This window comes from Convolutriloba macropyga, chromosome 4 (assembly GCF_964194025.1).
Source record: "Convolutriloba macropyga chromosome 4, txConMacr16.3, whole genome shotgun sequence".
NCBI lineage: Eukaryota > Metazoa > Xenacoelomorpha > Acoela > Convolutidae > Convolutriloba > Convolutriloba macropyga.
In genome coordinates, this window is record NC_134471.1 from 17,616,402 (window position 1) to 17,642,553 (window position 26,152).

At 36.6% G+C, this 26,152-nt stretch overlaps 2 protein-coding genes across 2 annotated transcripts in view; one reads left to right on the forward strand and one right to left on the reverse strand.

Annotated features, from left to right (window-relative positions):
• The window catches only part of LOC142337492 (N-alpha-acetyltransferase 16, NatA auxiliary subunit-like), a 444,167-nt gene that overhangs the window by 13,083 nt on the left and 404,932 nt on the right, over positions 1 to 26,152 (forward strand). The gene's annotated exons all lie outside the window — the stretch shown is intronic.
• Positions 16,084 to 26,152, reverse strand: part of LOC142338006 (uncharacterized) — a 56,265-nt gene continuing 46,196 nt past the window's right edge. The window contains exons 10-12 of the mRNA XM_075387639.1: positions 23,772 to 24,110; positions 20,747 to 21,035; positions 16,084 to 16,511 (exon numbers count right to left, since the gene is read on the reverse strand). Coding sequence (XP_075243754.1) covers positions 16,493 to 16,511; positions 20,747 to 21,035; positions 23,772 to 24,110 — 647 coding nt within the window. The 3' untranslated portion in view covers positions 16,084 to 16,492. The remainder of the gene's footprint in view (positions 16,512 to 20,746; positions 21,036 to 23,771; positions 24,111 to 26,152) is intronic.

Below are 26,152 nucleotides of genomic sequence, written 5' to 3' on the forward strand. Positions count from 1 at the left end.
AGGTTTCGGGTTGTTGGTGCTCTGCAGATGATGTGGCTGCAGAAGCTTCACCTTGAAGTGAAGGTCCCACATTTGTGTTCTGAAGTTGTTCTGATTGAGATATGGTCTCCTCCACTGCTGGTTCAGTTTTCACATTCTCTTCGTCTAGTCTCGCAATTTGGTTGTCGCTCACTAGAATAGTCCGTGCTGAGTTTTCGGGCTGTATGAAAGATGTGTTCAAGCACTTCCTGATGATGAAGGTAGCATGAACCGTCTTTGTCTTTTCGTTGGTCTTGAATAGAATGGGTCCGCACAAGTCGAAATCTGCTATTGCTGGTTGTCGCACTCTGCGTCCCAACAAGAGTTCAACTGGAGTTTTGCCCCTCGTCTTTGAAGTGTTGCGATGTGTCATCAGTGCCCTTTGCAGGAATGCTCCAAATGACACATTAAGGTTGGGACTCCACGCTTGAAGTGCCCGCTTCACTGTCTGAAATGCTCTTTCAGCTAGTCCATTAGCTCTTGGATGATAGATGGGTGATTCCATTTTCTTAATTTCCAGTGATTCACGCCACTTTATAAGGTCACCACTTACAAATTTAGGAACATTATCAGATACTAAAGTTTTTTGTATTCCGAATCTTGCAAAGATTTGACTAAGATTTATTTTAACTGTTTCCGATGTTCTATTTCCCGCGGGGAAAGCCTCTATCCAACCAGAACCCGCGTCAACAATTACTAAGATATTGCCTTGGTCCTTAACATAACCCCAGTCCATGTGGAGCCGTTCCCAAACGTCGGCTTCTGGCCACGTAGAGACTGTTTTTCCCAGGCTAGGCCTTTTCATTTGACAATTCTTACATTTACTAACAAAGTGTTGAACGTCTTGGGTAATGCCACGCCACCATGCTATCATTCTGACTGATGTTTCAGTTGCATTCTTCCCGGGATGTGTCTCATGCGCTTTTACCAAAACCAAGTGTCGTAGTTTGGGTGGAATGAAAGGAACAACACCTCTAAAGATGATTCCATTATGTAAAGTAAGTGCATCTTTCTGTTGTTCGAATCCTTTTTCCGCTTCTGAACATTGTTTCCAATTTCTGCTTTTGATTCGTTTCATTTTGTCCTGGAAGAGTCTGTTTGTTCCAAGTTCAGTTTTGATTTCTGCTTGGGTCACCAAATCACCTTGGGCGAAGTAGATGTTATTGATTGCGATGCACACTCCATCGTTGTCCAATTCGTCTTCATCAAAATCCATTCTGCTCAAAGCATCTGCATGGGGTATCTGCTCTCCTGGTGAGTACTTCAACTCATATTCCAAACCCATTAGAGATATTGCCCATCTTGTGATTCTCGCTGATGCTGTCTTCGGGATCTCCTCGTCTTGTGCAAAGAGATATTTGAGTGGTTTGTGGTCAGTCTGTAGGGTAAATCGTCTTCCAAGAAGGAATTGCTTATGTCTTGTGACCACAAACACAATTGCCAGCACTTCCCGCTCTATGTTCAAGTAGTTTTGCTCCGCTGAAGTCAATTTTCTCGATAAATATATGACTGGATGTCCTTCTTGCGAAAGCACCCCGTCAATGGCTTTTTCAGAGGCGTCAGTAGTAACTGTTGCTTTTTTTTGTAGACTATATGGCTGTACTAGTGGGTTAGCACATAATTCATTTTTTATGTCTTCAAGCCTTTTTGTTGCATTTTGCCCCATGAGAAATCGCTATTTCTCATGTTATTTAAGGGTAGCATTTTTGTTGCAAAATCAGGAATCATTCTTCCGTAAAAATTAGCTAACCCAACAAACGGTTCGATCTGTTTGTTATCAATTGGTGCTTTTGAATTTTTTTCATTTTTTCAACTTGTCTGGGATGTGGTGATATTGCCTCTGTTGAAATTGAGTATCCCAAAAAGCTAACGCTATCGACTGGTTTTGAGTTAGATTTTTTATCATTAATAGTAAAATTTTTCTTACGTAGTCGGCTCTTGACTGCAGGCATTCTCTTGTTGAACTGCTCCTTGGTAGTTCCACACACCAATACATCACAACACCTTTGATTCCTTTGAGTGTTGATTCGATGCAATTCTGGAAGATTGAAGAAGAGTTTTCCGATCCCTGAGGTAGTCGGCACATCTTGAACAGTCCCTGAGATGTGTTGATTGTGCATATATCTTATACTTCTTCAACAATTTCAATTTGATAGTAGGCATCTGAGAGGTCAAATTTGCCAAAGTATGAGGCCCCATGTAGGTTGTGGAAGATCGTCTCCATGTCTGGTATTGGGTAGTCTTCATCCATGACCTTGCCATTGATGTGCACTTTCAAGTCCACGCAAAGTCTCAATTCTCCACTCCTCTTTCTCTGCCACACCACTGGAGATGCATTATTGACTCCTCCTGGCTGTACCGGTTCAAGGATGCCTTGTCTAACCATTTGTTTCAGCTTCTCTGTGACCTTGTCTTGAAGAAGTAGAGGTATTTTTCTGGCTTTGCAGAACATTGGCTGTGTTCCTGGTATCAGCTTCACATGAGCATTGTAACCCTTCACAGCAGGTAGGTGCTCGGCTGTGATGTTGTTCACACCGTGCTTGGCTAGAAGGTCTCTACCAAGTAGTCCAAATTCTTTATCAGACAGCACAACTGCAAGTTGTTTTTGCTTGAGCCTGCTTCCGTTCCACTCTTTCTCTAAGACGTGCAAGGAAGTCGTCGTCTGACTCCCCTACACCTCGTATTACGGACAGAAATTTAGCCCTTTTTGCCGTTACTACTCTCTCTTTAGGAGAAATATAATTTTGAATCGCCAATCTGATGTCTTTATACGGAGTGTCTATCAAATTCCTAGGACTCATTAGGCTCCTAAGTTTAATAATTGCATCTTGCCCGCACATACTAAGGAAGAGATTGGTTACCTGTAAATCCTGTACAGTACCATCGTTGTTGACCTTGTCCTCTTTCTTCTCTGCGCGACATTTCGCCACAAAAGACATAATCCACGCAGTAGCTGATTCTGCATTCTGTAGATCCAAAATTTGTCTGTCTGTAGCTGGTCTGGACACCATTGTCGTGGTCGATAACACGGGTCAAAGAATTCAATAAGTTGAAATTTAAATGAAATTTTGATCTGAAAATATACAAAAATTAGCTTGTATTTATAGAAGTTATCTAAGCGAACATATACAGAGAAAATTTAGATTAGCCAAAAATTTTTTACATGATTGGCATGTGAATAGATCTTAACTCCGAGTCCCGGAGGCGATTTTCTATTTTCATCAACACTTCATGAGAATCATATATGGCTTGGGTACAATCGAGTTCATTAGTCGGAGGTCGGTGGATGTTAGAATCAGGTTTCTGTTGGTGGGAGAATTTACTTCTGACATATGATTGATAGGTCAATAAGATAATGATAGCGCCAAAACAAAATTAGAATTGGATTTAGTTTTGTGGCCTTTACTTATCGACACAGCAATAATGTTCGTCAGGTAAATTGTTTTTTCGTCCTTTGAAACTTTAATAAAGAAAACTTCTAAGTTTCTTTATGTTTCTTTGAAACCGTCACACATATATGCGAGTCACATTTGAATTGCTAAGAAAATATTAAGCAGTCTTACCTGATATCAAAAAATTCTGACCAATCATGCGCCAGAAAAAATAAAGGCTGCATTAAAAAATGAATCAAAATTATACAAAAACGTGTTTTTAATTAAACTCTTGCTTGGTATAGAAAACATAATTTTGCGTTTGTTGGAAGATTGATAAAAACATTTATCAATTGGTAACAATGAGATTTCAAAAATTTTACGCCATTGAAAACTAAAAGAAATACGTTTCCGCAACCCCTAAACTACTATTTCTGTGAGTGCAGACCTGAGAATTTCTCTATGAATAGCAGTTTATTTAAAAAATAATTCAAAAAATTTGCCCTGAAAAACGGCTATTAACATAAGTTCACTGAGTTCAAATTTTCGCAAAAGATTTCACAGTTCACTCTATTTCATTTTTTTTCTCCAAAGATAGTAATAGCAAACATCATTAAAAAAGCTTTGTTTCTTTGCTTGTTCTGGCAGTAGCAGCCAATTTGTTTTCAAAATTTCTCTTCAACTAGAATATCTTAGACAAAATCAATTACTTTCTGAAAAAAAGTGAAGTTTAAAAGCACTTTTTTCATTTCATTTGGAGGAAAGAAAGTCGATTTTTAGGCATTGCATTTAAATTCTGTTTTTGCTCAATGACCTATTTGACAATTAGTATAAAACTTTAATCGAACAAAAATAATGCAAAATTTTTTTTCGGGATTTTGAATTTCAATTGCATTGATTTTTTTCAAGTGATAATCTTGCCATTAGGTTGCTTCAAATCAAAAACCTAATGGACACTGTTTAAAAGCGTTTTTGTGGTGCTCACAAACCTAAACAAATGAAGCAGTCGTTGGTAAGTTCTCTGCAAGCCTAATAATTTATAATTAAAAAAACGTCGTTTACAGTAATAATTATGAAAATCTCCGACAGATTTTCCTCTAAATTTCCATTTTCGATAAACCCAGCAGTTTAATTTTACCCGCTTTTTGGCCTGAATCTCTCGGAGGTGGTAGAAAATTAGGGGATATATTGAGTGGAGTTATGGGTAGCTAGAGTGTGGTTGATGTGATGGGGAATTTGGGGGAGGTAGGGGAGATAGGGAAAGTAAATTGAGTAAGACGGGGGGGGGGGGGGGGTTGTGCTACATATGCGGGGACCTCGAAGTTTCAACGAAGCTTAAAGTTAGAGAAAAGTAAGTTTCTATAACCACCGCATAGTGGCTCAAAGCTCTAGCAGTTTATCTTGTTTCTCAAGACAAAAACTCGTAAAATTTATTCAGTCAGATCACAAACTTTGGACAAAATTATTGTTGTAAAGAAAATTTGCTTGCTGTTTTATCCGATAGCAATTTAAAAAAGCAACAGAATTACTGCTTTTTTTACGGCCCGATTTTTAGAAACTAAATGCGAAATTGGTTTAAACTGATGAAATTTGGCGAAATCAACGCAAAACTTCAAAAAAAAATTCAGCACAAAAGTGAACGTTATCGTTACTGTTGCTTTCGTAAAACGCTGCGTACAGTTTTTCACAATACCACCATGAAGAGCATTTGTTTTTGAATTTATATTCGAATGTTTCTCATTTGTAGGCCAACAAAAGTTAAACGAAGAAGCTCTGCACTATATAACATTAGTCAAGGTAGCTTGAGAGATTTGTTTTCTGAAATCATTTATGGTTGAAAAAGAAACTCAGTGTGTTCAATATTGACCATTCAATCCTTTAGAATAATAACTGACAGACTGGTACTCATTTTTCGTATTAGATCGCATCCATGGAGTCTTAATACAAATGAAGGTTCTGAAGATAAACAAAAATATATGCAAGTCAACCCTGCGAGCCAAAATCTAAGTATTTTTTTCTAAAAAAGGAATAGGACAGTAATTCTGGTCTTCTTGAACTATTTCCCGGTGAAGGTTTCGAAAATTTCAAACAGTTATATATTTCAAACTGTTCCATCTGTTTTACAAAACCTTTCTTTTACGGGGATGCTACAATGATTTATCGTGGTTTTTTAAAACGTAAATTTGTTTCATCAGAAGGTGCAGGTACTTAATGAATTGTCCGGCATATTTTGTTTTACTTCTGTAAAACTATTGAGAATTTTTCAATTTATGGCTTTATTTATTGTTGCAATTGGACTTCCACAATGCCGGTTAATTCTTTCTGTATAGTGTATTTTTCCTCAGCGCCTCACTTCTCCTTTTAAATTTAGTCGATCGTCTATAGTACAATTTTTCAACTTTTCTGCAGTTGTTATTGCATCATTTGCATTTCAGCAACATGAAAGTTTTTCCCCCGGAGACTCAGCACGCTAGTTAAATGAATTAGGTCTTTAATTTCTCTCAAACGAAGTTTCTGGCAAATTTTGTAGTCGTATGGATGTCTGTTTTTGACCATTTTTTTCTGCACTATTTTCACTTGTCGATTGACATTTGCAAGCCTGCCTTTGTGGGTTTCAATTGCAACTGATTTAAACACTTAGAAAACAGATAGTCAATGTAGATTTGTATTTTCAATAGTTCACCACTATGCCTGATCTGTTTCTAGTGTTGCCCAGGTTGAGGTGTGCGTTAATGATCAGACAATTAAAAACGCACGGGGGGGGGGGGGGGGGGTAAAGTGCGTTTTTGATTACATGGACGAGCATCATAATAAAGTCTGCATGCATGAACGGGCTTCCTAGTCAAAGTCGAGCTAAAGTCTGATCATTAACGAGCAAAAGTATGTATAAAATGGCAATAACATTGTCGGAAATTTTCAAGTTGATTTAGCATTTAATTACTGTATATCACAGCAAGTGGCTCCAATCGATTCCGCTCTGCTTTTCAATTAGCATGATTTTGCGCTTATTTGATCCCAACATAGCCGGCAGATTGCTGGATTAGCTGTAAATAGACTTGCGTGCCGTAGAATACAGATGGTACCAGATACAAAAATGAGCTGAAAGTCATCGGCTCCGCTTAAAAAACTAGTAACACTTTTAAGGCACAAATATCAAATCAGTTTGCTGAGTGAATTAATTCGCGCATGATCAAAATCTAGTCACGACAGACGGGGCAATTTAATTCAGAGGGTTGTATAACCAAAAAGGTGCATTTAAAATTTTACGGGGTCATTCTGTTCCGCCAAAAAAGGGAATTCTACTTCTTTTCACCCCGATTCATTTAACCCCGCATATTTTAACACCACATAATTTAATCCCCCTATCATTTAACTTCTCTGTCATTTCACCCCTCTATTATTTCATTCCGCCAATATTAAATGCATGTTTTATAATTAAGCGGATAAATTAATCCCACGTTCGGTTGTGATAGTTTCATATCAAGTCCCAAGGGCCGCTGAGGCATGACCATGGCCCGCGAGGCATGGCCAAATGATTATATTACTAATTTAATAATCTTCATTTTATCGAAATATTAAAATCGGGGTGAAATGATAGGGGGTTAAATGAATAGGGGTGAAAAAGCGGGACACCAAAAAGGGATTCAAAACCGCGATCGCTGTGTGTTAGTCAGTGCCTTTTAACCACATCGATTACGCCTTTACAATATTAAGCAGTTTAAATAACACAAAAAGCAAGAAATCAACAAGCATAAAGCAGTCACTCCAAAAAGTCCTGACCTACAAACCAAAGAATTTTCACTGAATAACAAAAAACTAGACACAGATATTACGAGGAATGAGCCATCCAGAAACAAAGTAAAAACCATTCACAGTAGAAACTTATCACAAAGTCAATTTGCCGCGTAATAACAAAAAGACGTTTTCTCATTACTTTAAAATTAGAGTGAAGAAGTTTTACGCGGCAAAACCACTCACTTTTTGGTTTATTTTTTTGTTTTGGCGTGACCAAAATCATCACTTCACTGACTTCAAAAATCATGAAAATGTGTTAACAAATCTTAAATCGGACTTGGTACAAAAATAGGGCAGATATTGAGTGGGGTTATGGGTATCTAGTGCGTGGATGATGCGATGGGGAATTTGGGGGCAGGGAGAGAGGGAAAGTAGGTTGAGGTTGGAGTAAGGGGGGGGGGAGGGGTTAAGCTGCATATGCGGGGACCTCGAAGTTTCAGCGACACTTATAGTTAGAGAAAAGTAAGTTTGGATTAGCACCGCATAGTGACTCAATGCTCAAAGCTCTGGTTTTAGCAGTTTATCCCGTTTCTCAAGACAAAAAGTTTTAAACTTTTTTCGGTCAGATGACAACCTTTAGACAAAATTTTTTTGTAAAGAAAATTTGTTGGCTCAATTTTATCCGATAGCAAATAAAAAAGCAACGCAAGGACCGCTCTTTTCGGCCTGATTTTTAGAATCTAATGCGAAGTTTGCTTGAACTGATGAAAACTGGCGTAATCAATGCAAAATTTTTCAGAAATTCAGCAAGAAAGGGTAGGTTAACGTTACTGATGGTCTTTCGTGAAAAGTTGCGCACACTTTTTCAGCATACCACAATTGAGAGCATTTATTGTTTTAAAAGACAGCGCCCCTGTGCAATTACTCAGCTAAAGACTAGTTACTCTCAGCCTACAGCTGCTCAACTTTAATATGAATTAAAACATTTTGTTAAAGTCCAATTAAGCAGCCTTGTCCACTTATAGATAGAACTCGCACGATTAATTTTGCATCAGTTTTTACATACTTTATGTGAGTTACGCTTTTCTATGTTTCTTTTGTTTTCACAACGTTGATTTATTTCAAGAGGTGGACCGAAAACCAAAATTCAACATAGCTAAAATCCAAATATCTCAATCAAAAAAACGACTTACATTAAATAACTTAATTTCAATTGAGGCACGCGGTCAGTAATTGTCAAGTTCAGAAAGTTTTGACTCATTTTCGGTTCATATTCAACACCCAGCAACAACCCGCAGCTTGCTCTTTGCCACATTAACACAACCTACGTAACTCACTCAATGTTGACTGAGGACATCAGTATGGAGCTCAATACCTGCAGATTACCGGATGTTTTCCGGATTTTTCTCGAAGTGTTTGTTTCTCAGCATCCATTTTAAACAATTTTCAGGTTAGGCCAACTGTTTCACAATTTTAATTAACTTTCACGCATTTCGTCTTTTGACATGAAAAATAATATCGGTACGTATTAAAAAAAGAAATTTTGCGGATAGATGTTCCGGTTACATTATATAAAATGTCAGGTACTTAAAAGATTTCAGTTTTCAAAATTAGCGTTTAAAAAACAGGGAAAGTAATGAAAACAGCCACCTTAAAACCACGAATCGCTCTGATGAAATCTCCCTCTGAGTACCGCAATAACGCCACGTTCAGCTGCGCAGCTTAAAAAAGTCGATAGTTTCCCGTCAAATAGCCGCCGTTGACTCCACTGGCCCGTTGAATTAAGCAATTTAAGTAGGTGACGGTGGCCATGAATTACTCTCGATTAAATCCAAATTGAATTATAAAAATTACACTACGCTTGCTGCCATAAAAAACATAACCGACTAACGTCGAGAGAATTGCTCTCAAACAACCGGCGAGCGGTGGGCTTCGTCAGTAGCTAACCACGGTTTATTGAGGCTAGTTTTAGCTTAATTGAAGAACTGAAGGGGTGTGACGTGAGGGCAGCCGGGGGGGGGGGGGGGGGGGGGGGCAACGGTGGGAGGATATCTTTGGCTGCATGGGGCCCTTCCAGTCTGAACGATGTGCAGGGGTGGGGATTGGGGGAGGGCTGATGTGGGAGCGGTGGGTGGGTGGGGGTGTGGAATCAATTGCTAAGAAACGCCCTTCACACCATAAGCATAAGTCTCCAAAACAGTTTCTGTGAATCGCACACTCGGAGACTTGTGAGCTAAAAGGCTCTATGATAACTTAATGACCACTGAGCACTACCTCTATCCCGTTTCTGAGGACGAAGAGTCAAATGGGTCTGACGAAATTAAAAACACCAACATGATCAATATAATTGGTACAAGATTCGTTTGAGAGCAACCAACAATGAATTCCCAGAAAGTGCTAGTCAGGTCATTTATAGTAGAATATTTCTACAACAATTCAGCGTTAATGAGGGCAAAAGATGATGACATCAAGCCACATAACAGAGGCTGAAGTGCAGCATCAACAAAAGAGTTAAGAAAGAGAGAGATAGTGTGAGATAAAACGTGAACGAAAAAAAGAAGGCAAAAAATCCCAACCAACAGAGAAAGAGAGCTAGAAAGATTTTCCATGATGGGATTGAAATCTGCAGGGTGTACTTTTCTAGCCTGGTTAGTAACTAAATCATAGAAAAAAACTGAAGTGAAAAATTTGAAAAAGTTTCCAGATTTTGCAGTGACAAAAATGTTTAAAACCCCTTTTTGTATCTGAAATTCAGTCATGTAATGCATCTGCAAGACTGCAAGTTTTTTTGTTGGCCAGTAATGATCGTTAAACATAGAATAGGACAAAAAAATTTTAACAACAATTGCAAACTTTATCAAAACCTTGCTAAAAAACGAGATATTAATATCTTTAGAACCAATGCATTGTCCCCAGATACTAACCAGCCAAGAATTCCTTTTTCAGGCCTTGTATAGTTTCACTGGCTCATAAAGATCCAAGAACTTGGAACACAAATTTTCCAAAAATTTGAAAATTTCATCCAAAAATTACTAAAATTGGTTTCATAAAAAAATTGATCACCATCCCACTTACTCTAGAAACTATGCAGCAGCTTATTATCAAACCTTGGAGGAGATCCGTGGTGCCAGAAAAAAAATCAAAAACACGAAAAAAACAAAAACATGAAAAATTATTTGCTTGAACTTGAAAAAATTGTTTAAACACGTGATATTAAAATCTTGAAAAACATTCATTACATCTATAAACTGTGCAGTAACATATTGACAAACACCAGAGGAAGCTCCCTGGCTCTTGACGGAAAAAACCTAAAAATGACAAAAAATCAATGGACTTAAAAAACCTTTAGTAACTTATTATCAAACCTTTAAGAGTTTTTCCGGCCCTTGGGCCTGGAAAAACTTGAATACTGAAAAAAATGACAAAAAGTATGCTGAAATTCGTAATGTTAAAATGTTGCAAAACATTCCATTAACCCTAGAAACTGTACATTAACCTATTAATAAACCCTAGATCCATTAACTTGGAACTTAACAATTTTCCAAACATTTGAAAATTAATTACATTTTAAACAAAAACTATAAAAACTGGAGTCATATAAATATTGATCACCATTCTATTAACTCTAAACTATGCAGCAGCTTATTATCAAACATTGGTGGAGGTCCCTTAGCCCCCGGTGCCAGACGAAAATCAAAAAAATTCAGAAATATTCAAAAAACTTGAAATTTGCGAACATTTTTTTTAAAAATGCAAAAATTTATATTAAAATCTTGAAAACAACCCATTACATTTGAAAAACTAAACGCTAACCTATTATCAAGCGCTACTGGAGGCTCCTTGGCTCTTGAGGCTGGATAAAACTAAAAAAGGACAAAAAAAATTTCAAAAAATTGAAAAAGTTTTATAAAAAAAATTGCTAAAAGATGTGACATTAAAATGTTGAATGGCCAAAAAACAACTTATTATAATAAGTTATTATCAAAACTTTAAGGAGTTTTTCCAGCCCCTGAGCCTGGAAAAACTTAATGACAATATATGACAAAATATGAAAATTGCAAGTTTTGTCAAAAAGGATGCTAAAATTGGTGATGTTAAAATGTTGAAAACCATTCCATTACCCCTACAAACTGTGTCTTAACCTATTATCAAAACTTAGAAGAGGTTTCCTGACACCAAGGGCTAAAAAAACTTAAAATAAATTTGCGATTTTGTTTAGATTATCAAAAACATATAGCTTATAAAACGATCATAAAAAAACTTATGTCTTGCAAAGGATCTTTATCAAACTCAGCTATCCTCAATTGGTCCAACAAAAATTTGAAAAATGAAAAAAACAAGAAAAATCGCAACATTTTGGGCTCAAAAACTCCTAAAAATGACCTTTTAACCTTAAACTACGGCCTTCCCAGTAACTTCATCATACTAAGCCCTTGAAGGACTACTAAACGTCGGGAAGTTGCACTAAAAACATAATGGCCACTGGACGCTACCTGTTTAGCCCATTTTCAAGGACGAAAAATGAAATGGGTCAGACGAAAAATTAGTCAAGCGAAAAAATCACATAAAAGACCAACAGGACTAATATAATTGCTACAAATTCGTTTGAGAGCAAGTAAAAACATCAAACGACTGCTCTTGGATGAATTGCTCTCAACCGACAGTCGGGGCGATTTAATTTAGACAAGTAAAGCCTACAGAAACTTCTATGGTTGGATAAACTTCCGACTAGAGACTTCCAAAAATTCAAAAATCGCTTAGCAAAAAAGTTCACTTGACTAATATAATTGCTCAAAATTCAATTGAGAGGAATTTCCATAGGTGGTAACAGAGGGGAGTTAAAACTTTTAAAACAAAGAACCGCTCTTCACGCCCTGAAATTGTCTCCCCAAAACAGCTTCGTTTAATCGCATACTTCGAGGCTAGTACGGCTCTAAGAGCGCTTCTCTGCCCTCCGAGGATCAAAAGAATTCCCTCCGAGAATCAAAAGAACTCAGAACTTATATAACTGCTACACATTTTGTGTGAGAGCAATTAAAACACATTAACTTCGGAAAAATTTCTCTCGAATAAACAGGCGGCGCAATTTAATTTGGAGGCCGTAGCCTGGATGAAATTTTCTTTATGGGTGCGAAAACATCAGCCGACGGTAAGCTTTGGAACCCCGACTTTCTGAATCCAATTCGGTCACCTCTAATGATTTATTAACCACTCTACTATCAGAGGCTGTTTAAAATCTCACTAACAATCGGTGTTGTTGAACTTTATTTCGGAGTGAGAGCAATTGAAATCAGTCAAAAATCAACATGAAGTGCGTGGAGAACTCACTTGAGCAGTGAAAGATTTTTCTAGGAGAAAAGTGCAAAAACGGTCAAGCGAGAAATCTGCATAACATAGCCGGCATATTGCCGGAATAGCTGCGAAAGAATAGACTTGCGTGCCGTGTAATAGAGATAGAAACAGATACAGATCTTAACATAAACCTAGTTGTAATGTTAAAGTAATAAGTAATTTGTAAATATTTACAATGCCGGACTAACATCAGTTGTATACTTGATATGGTTCGTAATTCATTGTTGCTTTTTTAACCCAGTTTTCGACTTCGGTTTCCAACCGTTACTAAGAGCAATTAAATCTATAATCTGAGGGGCTATTCATCATTACATAAAAATGAACAGATTTAACCGAGTCGAAGGTATTAAAATTATCAAAATTAAAGAGCTCTTGTACTCCAAGGAAAACAACTAGAGAGCTAACGACAAAAACAGCCTCTCACTCGAAAACTGAAATCAGAATGAACATAGCCGGCAGATTGCCGGAATAGCTGCGAAAGAATAGACCTGCGTGCCATATAATAGAGATAGAAACAGATACAGATCTAAATTGAAAAAAAAAATCGACGCCGCTCAAAAAACTAAGTAAAAAACATTCAGCGATAAATTAATAAAGCTTGTTAAAATTCATTCCGCAGAAGCCTCTTATTAGGGACCTTTACTGCACAAATGAGTTCCTTTGAGCTTGAACTAATTCAAATTAAACTTAAGTTTTAATGTGCAAAAGCCATTTTATTGAGTGAGGTAAGTCACGTATGATCAAAATCTAATCACGCAAATAACCTAAGAACTTTTGATAAAGCGAGTAAGAAATGACGTCACGTGTGCAAACGCCGTTAGTTAGAGGAAAAAATCATTCGGAAAATTTGATTTTTTCAGCTTTGCTGTGTGAAATGTAAAACGAAAAAGCGTCAGCCGACGAAACAAAAAACATAGAAGGATAAGTCCTGACGTACAATTCAAAGAACTTTCAATGACTAAACAAAAAATTAGACCTAGAACACGGACTATGAGTGAATTGGGAAGACCATTTCCAACATAAATCAAACAAAAAATATAGAGAAACTGAAAAATACTACCAAAATACCACATGAACAAAAAACCACCACGAGAAAGAGAAATTTGGTTAAAAAATCTGCATAGAATGAACTATGAATGTATTGGGAAAACCATTCAGAAAAAAATCCGATCCAAAAAGCGAAAAACAGTAATAATCAAAATGTGAAATTGCCGCATATGAACAAAAAACCACTAGCGAGAAAGCGAAATTTTGTTCAAACACCGTTTTCTCACTCTACTTCAAAATTAAAGCAACAAATTTTCACGCCGCAAAACCACTCGCTTTTTTGCTCCACTTCCTGTTTCGTCGTGACCAAAATCACTATTCCAATTTGACATCAAAAATCATGAAAATGTGTGAACAGATCTTAAAAAACATAGCCGGAAGAATTCCGGAAACGACTCGAAGGAGAAAATTGCCCATACTTATGATTAAACAACTACAACAACTATTCTGAACCCTGAATCTCCACAAATGCCATAAAAATTTGAGGAAGAATAGAAACGGCATTCAAAACCAAAAACAAATTGAAAATAAAACTAGAAAAACTTAATGATTTTTTTTAATAGTACAAGTAAATATAAAGCCGAATAAAATTCCTTGAAAAGCTTCCAAAACAATGCGCAAGTCATAATAGCTAGGAAACTTTTCTAAGATTAAGAAAACCTGCAAAAAAATAAGAACATAGCTGGCAGATTGCCAGAAAATAGCCGCAATAGATTCGTAGATCGGCAGTCTAAACAAACAGTAAAAAAGACAGACCAAAAAAATTCGTCTTTTCATTGAAGGCTGATCTGTTATATTTGGATTAAAAGACTGTATAAGTTATTGCTGCCTCTATTAGCTGATCTCAAATAACCTTCATTTAGAGTGACACACACCCATTTGACCTTATCTCTTTGAATTAAAGTAAATAAAAGTCAATTTCAAAGTGAAGTCATTTTTGAGAGTGAGGTAAATCAAGTGTGACCAAAAATTTAATCACGCGCATGAACAAAAAAACTCGCTCCACTAAGAGCGAAAAATGACGTCACACATGCAATTCAGTTGAAATTGCATGAACGAATGAACAAAAAGTGGCTGTGACGTCATATGGTCGTAACAAAAATCATGACGACGAAATAAAAAAACCAAGAGAAGGCCAATAATAGCCCAGCTATCGCTGTGCGGCTATTAAAAAATAGTAATTCAAATCCCACTTAAAGCATTAAAACAAACAAAAAACAGGCAAAAAAATCATTAAATTTCGTCTAAAAATCAGCAAAACTGATCAAAAACCTCCAAATTAGCATTAAACTAAAATTAACTACTTGAAATTTTCAATTCCTATCACAACAAGCCTAAAATTATTACAATATCATAACCAAACCTCATAACCCTCAAAAGTTGCAAAAAACTGCTTTGAAATGCCGCACGTGATCAAAAAAATTTCGCTCGCTTAGAGAAAATTTTTCACACATCAATTTCTCGCTCTCTCAAAAACAGCAGAATGAACAAAAACCACTCTCTTTTCGCTCCGCTCTTCAGTTTTGTTCAGCACCAAATTCACTCCAAATTTTTTCACGCTTTTCATTTCCCGCTTCAAAAATCACTCCAATAAAATTTATTAAAAAAAGGACTTCGCCAATACTCCTCTTCGAGTCGTAAAAAGACAGCGCCCCAATACAATTCAAATTCTTTGAATTGTAAAAAAAACCATGAGCATCGCAATATAGCTCGGCTCAGCTGACAGCTTCGCAGCTATAAAAAAGACACACGTTTACAATAACTGCTCATTCGAGAGCAATTAATAAACCTCCATAACCATCTGTAACAAATAGACAATGAAATATGGGAACTAAAATTTGGTCAGCCTTGAATAATTCAGATTCTTAGTGACCCGTCCAGGATATATCCAGCTGAGTTTTGCAGTTATTCAATGAATAAATTAGATCTTCAAATACTTACGAAAACAATTCCAAAAAAACAACTATATTACTGAATAACAACCGCATGAAATCATAAACAACCAAGCTAGCTAGCTGTAAAACTCGAATAACAAAATTTAAATAATATTGAATATTATTCAATCCTCATTCGCATAAAATACAGTAATTGTATTCACTTATTGAGACAACTATAGCAAATTGTGTAATGCAACACTTGAGATACAAAAACAGCGAGAACGAAGATAGTAACATGAAAATGGAGGTAGCACCGAAATCATGAAAAGAGAAATTGACAAAAATGGTAAAAGGTGGCGAGTTCTTTACACTCGAATCTTGGCAATCTTCCAATCTTTATCTTGCTCCCTGGCACCACAAACGTCCAATGACATTGACCTTTTCCGTGCCAACAATTTTGAACCCGAAATAAAATTTGTGTAAAATTTAGCAAAATGTCATTTTTATACAAGTTACTACTTGCATTTTCTGATAAACAACTTCTGACCAAGAAAAACCACAAGTAAAAGATAATGCAAATTAATGCTACATGATGAACAAAAATTGTGAAAATTCGCCCATTGATTGATTTTAATGACAACAACTTACTTTATACTCTCATTTCGAAATTTCAAGAATATCGCTCCCGCTTATTTTAGTGCCTGGAAAAGAGGCAGCATGGAAAAGGTCATAAGCCGGTTTGGCGTCTGTTAACCCCACAAAGCAATGTTGAGATTATCGTACACACCAAGACTAAACTGACGCAAAAATGATGCAAGTGTTTGTAAATGCGTAACAGTAGTAATAGTAGAAGTAACTAAGTTAAAAGTGACAAAATAGAGAAAAATATTGCTGCTTCGTGTATGCCGGTTGTGTTCCACTTTTGTAGAAAAATAATTACTGTCGTTGCTATTGGATTTAGTTGTCTCAAAGGGGTGCTGGTCGATCGTCGGCTATTTTGTTCTTTTCGATTCTTGGCAGTTGGAGGGGCCTACGCATGCATTTTGGCGCTTCCTTTGGTAAGTCGGTTATTGCATCAACCATTCGTTAGCTTCAAGGGTACTTGTAATATCTGAAATACAACAGATCAACCCTCAGACTGCCCAACTCAGACTTGTTTGACTCGATCAAAATCTTTCAGTAATTGTCTTGCTGCAGATGTCGGGATTAGAAGTTTCTTATGCAATAAATGCAACCTTAATGCAATCAATATGCATGCTCATTTGCCGAAGTGATTTTCAATGAATGGTCTTCAGAGAGGAACATTTAACAAAGATAAAAACAAAATTCTCTTCACTTCCATTGCCTCCTATTTACAGTTAGACAAACTTTTGTTATTCGCTATTCATGATTTAAAATTTTAAAAATGTATAAAAAATTTTTACAACTTCGTTAATGAAAGTTATATGACTACTTCTATTCATAGACTCTACCATCAAAAGTTCTGAGTTTATAACTTTTTTGAATTATGAGTGTGAATATCTATAAATCACAAATATGATTTTAATCTTAAAATTTTATGAAGTATCAATAATTATTGGGTATGCGATTACAAAAACTTGAAAGCAGCTCATTTTCGAAAGTTCTTGAAATTTATCCTCGATAAAGAACATAGCCGGCAGTCTGCCGGAATAGCTGCGAAAGAAAAGACCTGCGTGCCGTATAATACAGATAGAAACAGATACAGATCTAAATTGAAAAAAAATCGCAGCTAAAAAGCTAGGTAAAACATTCAGTGATAAATTAATAAAGCTTGTTAAAATTCATTCCGCAGAAGCCTCTTATTAGGGACCTTTAGTGCACATATGACTTCCTTTGATCTTAAACAAATTCAAATTAAACAAAAGTTTTAAAGTGCAAATGTCATTTTATTGAGTGAGGTAAGTCACGTATGATCAAACTCTAATCACACAAAACCTTTGGTAGAGAGAGAGAGAGAGCGAGAGAGAGAGAGAGAGAGAGAGAGAGAGATCGAGAGAAAGAGAGAGAGAAATGACGTCACGCGCGCAAACAACATTAGTGAGAGGAATAAGTCATTCAGAAAATTTGATTTTTTCAGCTTCGCTGTGTGAACAAATGTAAAAAAAGAGTGTGAACAAATGTACGTTCATATACAGTATTTGTGTATATATTGTGTACAGTATATGAGTGTATATTGCTGTGTGAACAAATGTAAAACAAAGAAGACCGTCAGACGACGAAACAAAACCAAGAGCACCGCTCAGCGTACAGCTTCGCAGCTATAAAAAAGTGAAACAGAGAAAAATGAAGTTGGATATTAAACGATACCTTAATATAACTAACTAACAAACAACGCAACAGCATCGCCTAACTCTGATGAGCATATTCGCATCTGAACATTATTTTCAGCTACTTATTATTTTCAGCTACTTATTATTTTCAGCTACTTATTATTTTCAGCTACTTATTAAAGATCGATTAAAGAGGACACGATTAAAGATCTACAAGATATCCATTAGAGATCTTAAGTATAAATACATTTAGATTCAAGTTTAGATTCTGAAGCATTTTTGAAACGTTTGAGATGAGGAAGAATAAGTTTATCGGCCTTCAACACGCGACTCAATTTTCAAGATTTTTTTGACGGTACAATTATATCTCTCCCGAAAACATACTCATCGACAAGAAATTGCTTAACAAAAAAGTCGGGCTGGTCTAAGTTCCTAACCTCAATTTCATGGAGTTTTGGAACAATTAGCAACCACTTCCCAATTAGGCTAAGTATGTCAAGAAATCATTGCTAAGATTTTGTTAGATAGAGGCAACAAGGTCACAGGTGCACATAACCCGCAAATTGTCGGAAAATAGCTGCCGTTGACCCGCTTGACACACATCGGGAAGGAAACAGAAAAAGAAAATAAGGGACATAAATTGACAGAATTTTTCTAAGTGTCATTTTTTTATTTGGTGTGCAAATTCTACATATTTGGTTAGATTCTAAAAATACACTTACTCCAGCTTTTTAAACTAAACGCTATTGAGCATAATACTAATGCCAGCTACCAATCGCTTTAATAAACTTTGATAACCTAATGCACTATGACTTAATGACCTCGCTTTATATGTTTATCCTGTTTTTGATCTTTTGATTATGCTCTTTTGACTTTGACCGTATTCATTACATAGCGTAATTCAATATGTGAAAGAAATCAAAATCCATTCATGTGAAACAGTGAGTGAATAAGTCAGAAATCAGGCAAGAAACTCGTGGCTTATGTAAAGCAAAAAAGTGATCCAAAAGGTGAACCAAAAGGTGAAGCGAATTGAAAAAAGGAGAGCGCCTAAAAAAATAGCCACTGAGAAGCTGGCGGCGGCTATTAAAAAGCTAGCAGGAAATTTTCTAAAAATGGATGGAGTTGAAAACTGTTAAACTTTTATGTACAAAAAAATGTCTACAGTTCTAATACACTCAAATTAGCTTTTAAAAAATATATGAAATAAGGCAGTACGAACAGTTATTATGACAAACGCAACAATTGCCAGCAATTTAGTCAAGCGTTTTAAATAGGTTGGTTTGAAACCCCGCTACGTGAAAACACTCAGCAATAAATTGATTGATTGTTAAAGGGCAACCGATGAAGGTAATGGAACCATACAAAATCTAGGAAAACAAAAACATAGCCGGCAGATTGCCGAAAAATAGCCACCGTTGACGCGCTAGACGCACATCGTGATTGAAACAGCAAAAAAAAACAGAGTGACAGATTGTCAGAAAATAGCAGCAATAGCTTCGTAGACATGCAGTCTATTAAAAAAATAATTGAAAAAACAGACCCAAAAACCCTTTCTTAACCTTTTTGATTAAGAATCCGTTTAACTTAATGCTACTTCTATTAGATGCCCTCAAATACCCATCATTTAGAGTGAAACGCACTCATTTGACCTCATCCATTTGAATTATAGAAAAGATAAGACAATTTTAGAGTCAGGAAGTCATTTTTGAGTGAGGTAAGTCACGTGTGACTGAAAATTTATTCACTCGAATGAACAAAAAACTCGCTCCATTAAGAGTGACGTCGCACAGGCAATTCAGTTGAAATTCAGTGATTGTAACGTCATAGGGTTGTAATAAAAATCTTGACGACGAAATAAATAAACCAAGAGAAGGTCAGTAATAGACTCAGCTATCGCTTCGCGGCTATTAAAAAGAGAAAAAAGAAATTGACAAAAAATTTTTTCCTAAGTTTCAAAAATTGTTCAAATTCAGTGTGCAGTATCACTTAATTCTAAACCTATACTTACTTCAGCTTCTAAACTGAAGGGTATTAAGCTTAATACTAACATCAGCTAGCAATCGCTATAAAGAACTTTGATAACCTAATTCAAAAGGACTTAATGACCGGGCTTTATCGGTTCATCCCGTTTCTTTTGATTTTGCTCTTTTGACTTTGATCATATTCACTAAATCACGTAATTCAATGCTTGAAAGAATTTAAAATCCATTCAGTTGAAACAGTGAGTGAAGTACGTCAGACGTGAAAATCGTGACATATGTAAAACGAAAAATTGGTCAAAAGGTAAAGCGAATTAAAAAAACATAACAGGACAAGTCCTGACGTACAATTCAAAGAATTTACATTGACTTAACAAAGGCCTAGAATGGACGATCAAAGAATTTGGAAAACCATTTAAAAAATCAGATCAAAAAACAAAAAAAAACAGAAAATCAATTTCAAAATGCCGCATGTGAACAAAACACTACTAGCGAGAAAAGGAAATTTGTTTCAAACAAAAACTAGCCCTAGAATGAACTATGAATGGATTGGGAAAACCATTTAGAAAAAAATCGATAAAACAACAAAAATCAAATTAAAATTACCGCATGTGAACAAAAAGCCACTAGCAAATTTTTGTTCAAACACCGTTTTCTCACTCTATTTTAAAATTAGAGCAAAAAAATTGACGCCGCAAAACTGCTCGCTTTTTCGCTCCATTTCCTGTATCGGCGTGACCAAAATTACAACTCCAATTTGACTTCAAAAATGTGTGAACAGATCTTAAACAAAGACAGCGCCCCAATACAATTCAAATTCTTTGAATTGTAAAAAAAGGAGAGCGCCTAAATAATAGCTGTTTGAGAGGCTGACGGCGGCTATTAATCTTGCCTTCTGCAGATCCACGCAATGACTTCCAAACACGCATTGTTTATTTGAACTTTGGCATTGCATATAGGTTGATTTTGCAATGAAAACGTTGAACCTGCAGACTTGTGGTATTTTAATATATGCAATTCCGTGTTTAAACCTAAAATCGCGAAAGAATGAAAGATGACGATGATTGGATAACCTGAAGTGATCTTTGTGTGATGAGGAGGAGTGATAGTTATGATGATGTGGATAGTCGTCATACTTTGAAGAGCTGTGTCCGTGGATTCCACCTCCCCCTCCGCCTCCACCTACTCCGCCTATTCCACCCAATCCCAGCGAGTGGTGCAGAGAGATACTATTGTGCCGCTTAGGACCTGGAAATCGCACGCTGACTCCTGCTGCCCCTCCAACTCCAGTGGATAATCCACTGCTGACCAGAAGTCCGCCAGTGTTCATACGACTGTTGTTGCCAGTACAATTTCCACATCCTACGGGCACACATTTTGTCTTTCAGAATAATGAACGTAACATTACGGCTACGTATTGAGAGTAGCTTACTAGTCAGAGCCCAGAAAGACACCAGAAGGTTGCAGCAATGATGCGCTTACGTTATTGAGTTAGCAATAGGAGGCTGGTACGTACAGAATTTGTCGGTAATTTTCCTCGCTACATATTTTGGTTATTTTAAGTTGAGGACTTGAACCACTGCAACTTGGATAATTAAATTAAAGGGGTCAACCTCTAAGGACCGCCCTTCAAATCATAAGTATAAGTCTCCAAAACAGATTCTGTGAATCGCATAGTTGGTGACTAGTGAGCTGAAAAGCTCTAAGAGCACCTAATGCCCGCTAGGCGCTACCTGTTTATCTTGTTTGAGGACGAAAAATCGGTCAAACGAAAAATTGCATAAAAAAGACCAACAGGACTAATATAATTGCTACAAACTTACTTTGAGAGCAATTAAATAAACATACCCGGCAGATTGCCGGAAAATAGCCGCTGTTGATTCCAATAAGCATGATTGGATTGAAAGAATAGATATTGAAAATAAAAGATTTTTGTACAAAAACATTTTTAAGTCCGATTTGTTTTGGTGGCATTTTGTAGTTGAACATACTTCTGTTTCTTCTAAGAGGCTACAGGGGCTACTATCAATACCAATAAGCATAAGAGATGGTAACTAAGACTTATAGGAACAACGTTCAAAAAGCGGGCATCTAAAATTGGGCTTTATGGGTTCATCCCGTTTCTATTTCTGACTTCAATTTTTTATTCTGACTCTGTTCATTTTGAATTGCTTTGCTGAGCAACTGATGTTCAAATTCATTTTTAGCAGAATGAGAGAAGAGAGAAACTAGCCTAGAGAAGTCAAAAAGATTTCAAGCAAAATGCTGAAAAAGCGGCAAAATGGTAAAGCGAAAAAAGTTCGACGAAGTAAAAAAAATAGGAGCGCTATAATAGCCGTCTGAGAAGATGAGGGCGGCTATTAAAAAACTAACAGTGCTGTTTGTGAAGTACTGAGCTTTTCAATTAATTCGCTTAAGCTCTAACTTAACTCTCTTTGCTAATACTTCAGCCAAGTGCTTCAAAAAATGAACAAGGACAAAAATTACGAAAGCCTCAAGACCTCAAACTTAAGCATACACAAGCCACCCTTTCTCGATCGATTTTATTTTTCTCAAGAAACATATTTCCGACTGAGGGCACTTGAGATCACGCAAAAATCAAAATGTAACGCGTGAAAAAACTTAGATGGAAGCTTAGAGTGTTCTAGAATAGCGCAGAATAGCACAGCTAAAACTTTGGAGAAAAACACACGTTTACAATAAGAACTTGTTTACAAAAAGTCAGTTCTGGAGCAACTAAAAAACACGTAGTACCCAGGACAGTAAAACCTCCCTCTGGGCGAGCATACTTTCAAGCCCTCTTTGCCTCTTGGTAAATGCACCTGACTAACAGTCTTTTGTCCCAAGTTCGGTTCTCACCCATCTATTTTGAGCATTTTAGGTCATTGAACTCTCTCGATATGTTCGCTTAACCACTCTGCTCAATGCGGCCCCTAAACATGCGCTTCAAGAGGCCCCTTAAAAATATAAAAAATTTGTCCCATTTTAGAGCTCACGCGTTTAATATTTAGGACGATGAAATTGCTACTTCTTCAACTCACAGACCTCTAGATATTCTATATCAATTGCGCAAAATATTTTTGTAAATATCGTAAATAAACACATAGATGGCATATTGCCAGAAAATAGCTGCAATAGCTTCGTAGACCCGCAGTCTTAAAAAAACAGTAAAAAGGACGGACCCAAAAAATTCGTCTTTTCATTGAAGGCTGATGTTATACTTTGATCAAAAATCTGTATAGGTTTTTGCTGCCTCTTTTAACCTTAGTTTTTAGCTGGTCTCTAATAACTCTCTAATAACAGCTGCTCTCTCAGAAAATTTAGAGTGACAAACACCCATTTCCATTTGATCTTATCTCTTTGAATTGAAGTACATAAAAGTCTATTTCAAAGTGAGGAAGTCATTTTTGTAAGTGAGGTAAGTCAAGTGTGACCAAAAATCACGCGAATGAACAAAAAAACTCGCTCCACTAAGAGCGAAAAATGACGTCACGCACGCACTTCAGTTTAAATTGCATGAACGAATGAACAAAAAGCAGATTTTAAGTGGTTGTGACGTCATATGGTCGTCACAAAAATCGCGATGACAAAAAAAACAAGAGAAGGCCAATAATAGCCCCAGCTATCGCTGAGCGGCTGTTAAAAAACCAGCGACAGGCGAGGCAATTTAATTCAGGGGTTGTAGCCTTGATAAATTTTTCCTTAAGGGTGCAAAAATAGTTTACCACGCTGGGATTCGAACCATTGACTTCCCGCTCCCTGACCAGAAGCACTGCCCATTCGGCTATCAGGCCCTTTTTCTTGTTATGCTGCAATCAATTTCATTTTAGCAACAAGCTTTACTTCGGAGTGAGAGCAATAGAGATCACTCAAAAATGAAGAACGAAAGCGTGAAAAAGTCACTTGAGGAGTCAAAGAATGTTCTAGAAAAGCGCAAAATGGTCAAGCCAAAAAAGTTGCATAAAAAAGACCAACACGTTTACAGTAATTGCTATGAGCTTCGTTCAAAAGAAATTAAACGTAAAGCACCACTTAGCGAATATTTCCAACATGCCGTATTGAATCGCCTCGAAGAGGATGAAAAGGACAAAACCTAACCAAGAGTAGTAGTATTGGAAGTATGGGAGTAACACGTGCATGTCAAAGCACCTCCGCCACCTCTAGAAGCACGACTGGCGTTACTCCTCCCGCGATCACACCCCACTCCATACAGACCTGCCCCATGTACACCTGCACCACCAAACATAGCTGACAAATCGTGATTAGGATCAAACCCAATGGCTGCCAAAGATGGCTTTCTGTTTCTTCCCATACCGTTGGAGGAGAACTGTGTCTCAGTGGCATTTAGCCTTGGGAGGGTTTGGGTTGTGCTCATACTGCGACTGTACCCGTTGAAAACTGTGGGACTATTTCCGAATGATACCGAGTTGTGCCGACCTGTTAACATCACATTAAGATCTATTTCCTTCTTCAAATTCCCACAAGAATTATCACATAAAGTAAAGCTCACTGTTACATTGATCATGGTTCATGTAGCCTATTAAGAGAAAGCAGCCATAACACTTTATACATCCTATTGGAAAAATCACGCAGCTCCATACTCCTCCAAATCTAGCATCCGACAATCCCTGTGCCGAGTTAACACCATTCCATTTTTTCTAAGGAAATGTGCAAATTAAAACCAATCTTTTGGTTAAACACTGCCACGTTCACAAAATAACCATTATTCAAATCGGGGATTATAATTTAAATAGCATAACTATTACTCGAACTGAAGCTACTCGTATTCTCAAATATAAAACATAGCGGTCACATTCCCAGAAAAAAGCCGCCGTTGACGCGCTTGATGCACATCAGGATTGAAACAAAAAAAACATAGCTGGCAGATTGCCGGAAAATAGCCGCAATAGCATCTTAGATCTGCAGTCTCAAAAAAACAGTAAAGACAGAATAAAAAAATTCGTTAAATTTTGACAAAAAATCAATATAAGTTTTTGCTGCCTCTATTAGCTGATCTCAAATAACCTTCATTTAGAGTGACACACACCCATTTGACCTTATTTCTTGAATTAAAGTAAATAAAGTCAATTTCAAAGTGAGGAAGTCATTTTTGAGAGTGAGTTAAGTCAAATGTGACCAAAACTTTAATCACGCGAATGAACAAATAAAACTCGCTCCACTAAGAGCGAAAAATGACGTCATCTACGCAATTCAGTTGAAATTGCATGAACGAATAAAAAAAAAGCAGATTTGAAGTGGTTGTGACGTCATATAGTCGTAACAAAAATCGCGACGACGAAAAAAACCAAGAGAAGGCCAATAATAGCCCCAGCTATCGCTGTGCGGCTATTAAAGAAGAGATAAATAGACCAATTTTTTGTCTATTTTTTCAGTGTCAAAAAGTGTTTTAATTCAGCGTGCAGTTTCAGCTGGATTCTAAAACTATACTTATTTCAGCTTCTAAACTGAAAGCTAATAAGCTTAATACCAATGTCAGCTAGCAAACACTCTAATGAACTTTGATAACCTAAATCTCAATGACTTTATGACCGGGTTTTATCGGTTTATCCCATCTACTTTGATTTTGCTCTTTGAACCTTGATTGTATTCACTATCTTGCGTAATTCATTGAGTGAATGGATTTGAAAACCATTCCGTTGAAATAGTGAGTGAGGTAAGTCAGAATTGAAACGTACGTGAAAGTGACTTATGTAAAACGAAAAACGTGATCAAAAAGTTAGAGAAAAAAAACCATAGCAGGGCAAGTCCTGACGTACAATTCCAAGAACTCTCATTGACTAAACAAAAAACTAGACCTAGAACGGGCTACGAGTGAATTGGAAAAACCATTTTTTAAAAAGTCATGAACAAATTTAAAAAAAAAACAGAAAATCAATGTCAAAAAGCCGCAAGTGAATAAAAAACCACTAGCGAGAAAGAGAAATTTGGTTTTAAAAAACTAGGCCTAAAATAAACTATGAATAGATTGGGAAAACCAATTAGAAAAAATCCTATACAAAACATCGAATAAACAGTAAAAATAATCAAAGTGAAATTGCCGCATGTGAACCACAGACCACTACCGAGAAAGCGAATTTTTATTCCAACAAATCAATCTCACTCTACTTTAAAATTAGAGCAAAAAAATTTTACGCAGCAAAACTACTCGCTTTTTTGCTCCACTTCCTATTTCGGCGTGACCAAAATCATTACTCCAATTTTACTTCAAAAACCAGGAAAATGTGTGAAAAGATCTTAACATAGCCGAAGAATTCCGGAAAATACCCGAAGGCGAAAATTACTCATACTTATGACTAAACAACTAGAACATCTATTGCGAACCCTATCTACAAAAGCCAAAAATTTAAGCAAGAATAGAAACGGCATTCAAAAACCAATTTAACAAAAAAAACTAGAAAAAACTAATGTTTTATAAATAGTACAAGGAAACATAAAGCCGAGTGAAGTTCTTTTGCAAT